General features: G+C 50.1%; 1 protein-coding gene across 1 annotated transcript; it reads left to right on the forward strand.

The window, feature by feature from the left end:
* Window positions 1-473: 473 nt before the first annotated feature.
* LOC148195170 (uncharacterized) lies at window positions 474-2,033 on the forward strand. Its single transcript, XM_088095107.1, has one exon. The coding sequence runs from the start codon at window positions 474-476 to the stop codon at window positions 2,031-2,033; it is 1,560 nt and encodes a 519-aa protein (XP_087951233.1).
* The last annotated feature ends 777 nt before the right edge of the window (window positions 2,034-2,810 follow it).

Consider the following 2,810-nt stretch of genomic DNA (forward strand, 5'->3'; position numbering starts at 1 on the left):
ACAGATAAGCAGTTACGCATAATCAGCTAACCAACGCCGCGAATCACGGAAGTAATTGACTCAGTATCAGCACACGATCTAGCAGTTACAACTTCCACATAGTCAATATTCAATAACTGACCGGATTGTCAGGTAACGGTTTATTTTACTGTTTTAAATACACAGGGCACACCAGAAAAAAGGTACGTTTTTCCCCTGAGAGAAATTATTCTTCTTCTTGATCACTTTGAACCAAAAGATTCTGGTGACCCCTTTTCTGACTTGAGCGTCGGAGTGCCTTTGCAGGTACCCAGCCCACCTTTTCCCAAGGAACAAAACATAAAGAGAGGAAGGAAGCATTGTGACAGAGAGCGTAAAGAGAAGCAGTTCAGTTTTGTTAGGTTTGTATCTCGGCCTCCACATCCCTACTGAAACATTTTTGGCGCCCACCGTGGGGCCCGAGATTTAACATCCCAATTACGACCACCGGAGCTATGGAAGACTTAAACACTCGTGATTTAATCCAACAACTACAAACTCAGATCGAGGCACAAGCACAAACTATACGGGAGCAGCAGGAACTCCACCGCAAGCAGGCGGAGGAGCTGGCGGCACTGAGGGCACAACGCCCACCGCCAGAAGAGTCTGCCTCCAATCACCATGGAGGACCATCTCACCCTTCTGGCGGGGGGAGGAAAGGGCCTACTTCCATGCGCCTCACCAATCTACTTCCGTTCACAGAGGCCATCATGCAAGCGCACATGCCGGACAAACCTCCCCCAACATTAGAACGTTATGATGGCTCCGCCAATCCCGACAATCACCTGCGCAACTTTGTAGACGCCATGGCATTCTACACAGATAACGACCCTGTCATCTGCAGAGCTTTCTCCTTATCCCTCAAGGATGAGGCCTTGGAGTGGTTTCACACTCTTCCACGGAATTTTGTAGACTGTTTTGCGACAATTGAAACCCTATTCAGAAAACAGTACGCAACCAACAGAAAACCGGAGATCACGGCCGCTGAGTTGGTAAATACCAAGCAGGAAAAGGATGAAACACTGAAAGCGTTCATGCAACGATACAATGAGACGGCCCGACGTGTGAAGGATATCAATCACACCTTCATTATCAGCAATCTACCTTCCTGCTTAAGGCTAGGATATTTTGCAGAACAACTATATGCTGACCCTCCAGCATCTATGGAAGAATTGCAATCCACAATTGCAAAATTCATCCGCATCGAGGATCTCCGAAATTGTCGGAAGAAGCAGCAACAAGATACCTCCAATCACGACGTCAAGAAAACCGCAAAGCGATCGACCAACGACTATAAACCAGATCGACCGCCCCAAAAAGAGGCAGGGTGGACCCCTAAATACGATCGTTACGCAACCCTCAACGCACCCCGGGCGAGGGTGCTTGAAGAGGCCTTGCATGCCGAACTCTTGACAGTGCGGCGAAAGGCCACCCCAAAAAACGCAGACAACAGCAAAACATGCCGCTTCCATATGAACCATGGGCACGACACCGAGGAATGCAACATGGTGAAAGACGAACTGGAGCGACTTATCCATGCGGGTTACCTTCAGAACTACATCAAGGATAGAGTTTCCACTAGAGCCGCGACTCCTCGCCGAAGAGATCCTTCTAGGCGAAGCCCCCAACGATCACCCCCTGGAGATGATCGACACCGCAGACGAACGCGCAGTCCGCCTCGACGGACAGAGAGAGAACGCTCGGTCCGAGGCCGTATCGACACCATATCGGGCGGTTTCGCCGGTGGAGGTGTGTCAGCTTCAGCAAGGAAGCGACATTTGAGACAGTTGAAGTCGGTTCATATGGTCGAGCGACAGTCTCGGTCGATCCCCGACATCACATTCACGAACGCAGACTTCCATGTACCCGACCCTGATCATGATGATCCTATGGTCATCACAACTAATATAGCTCGATATGATGTCAGCAAAGTCCTCGTAGATCAGGGGAGTTCGGTCAACATTTTGTATTGGTCCACCTTTCAAAAAATGGACCTATCTGAGGATCTTATTTGAGACAGTTGAAGTCGGTTCATATGGTCGAGCGACAGTCTCGGTCGATCCCCGACATCACATTCACGAACGCAGACTTCCATGTACCCGACCCTGATCATGATGATCCTATGGTCATCACAACTAATATAGCTCGATATGATGTCAGCAAAGTCCTCGTAGATCAGGGGAGTTCGGTCAACATTTTGTATTGGTCCACCTTTCAGAAAATGGATCTATCTGAGGATCTTATCGCCCCATTTAACGAACAAATTGTAGGATTCTCAGGAGAAAGAGTAGATACCAGGGGATACCTCGACCTGCGAACTCGGCTCGGAACAAGTCGGGAGGCACCGGAACTTAGTATTCGATTCCTGTTGGTCGAGGCAAATACGTCGTACAACGCCCTGCTAGGACGACCTTGTCTGAATGCGTTTGGGGCAATCGTCTCTACTCCCCACCTCGCCATGAAGTTCCCGACAGAGCATGGTACCATTTGTACCGTGAGAGCAGATCAACGAACAGCCCGACAGTGTTATATGGCCGGGCTAAAAGTCACCCCCTTTGTTCCAACAAGAAGGGCGAAGGGAGCCGAGGCAGCGGCAGTCGACTTGGACCCCCGAACCAATGTCGACGAGCGTCTGCATCCGCAGGGCGAGGTCAAACTCCTTTCCTTGACGAATGACGCGTCTAAAACCACCAGCATTGGCGAAAACCTCTCCTCTAGCGAAGAACACGATCTGGGGCACATACTACGGAACAACGCAGATTTATTCGCATGGACGGCCGCCGACATGCCAA

The sequence above is a fragment of the Vigna umbellata genome, chromosome 7, assembly GCF_029865625.1.
Source record: "Vigna umbellata cultivar VRB3 chromosome 7, Vumbellata_1.0, whole genome shotgun sequence".
Lineage (NCBI taxonomy): Eukaryota > Viridiplantae > Streptophyta > Magnoliopsida > Fabales > Fabaceae > Vigna > Vigna umbellata.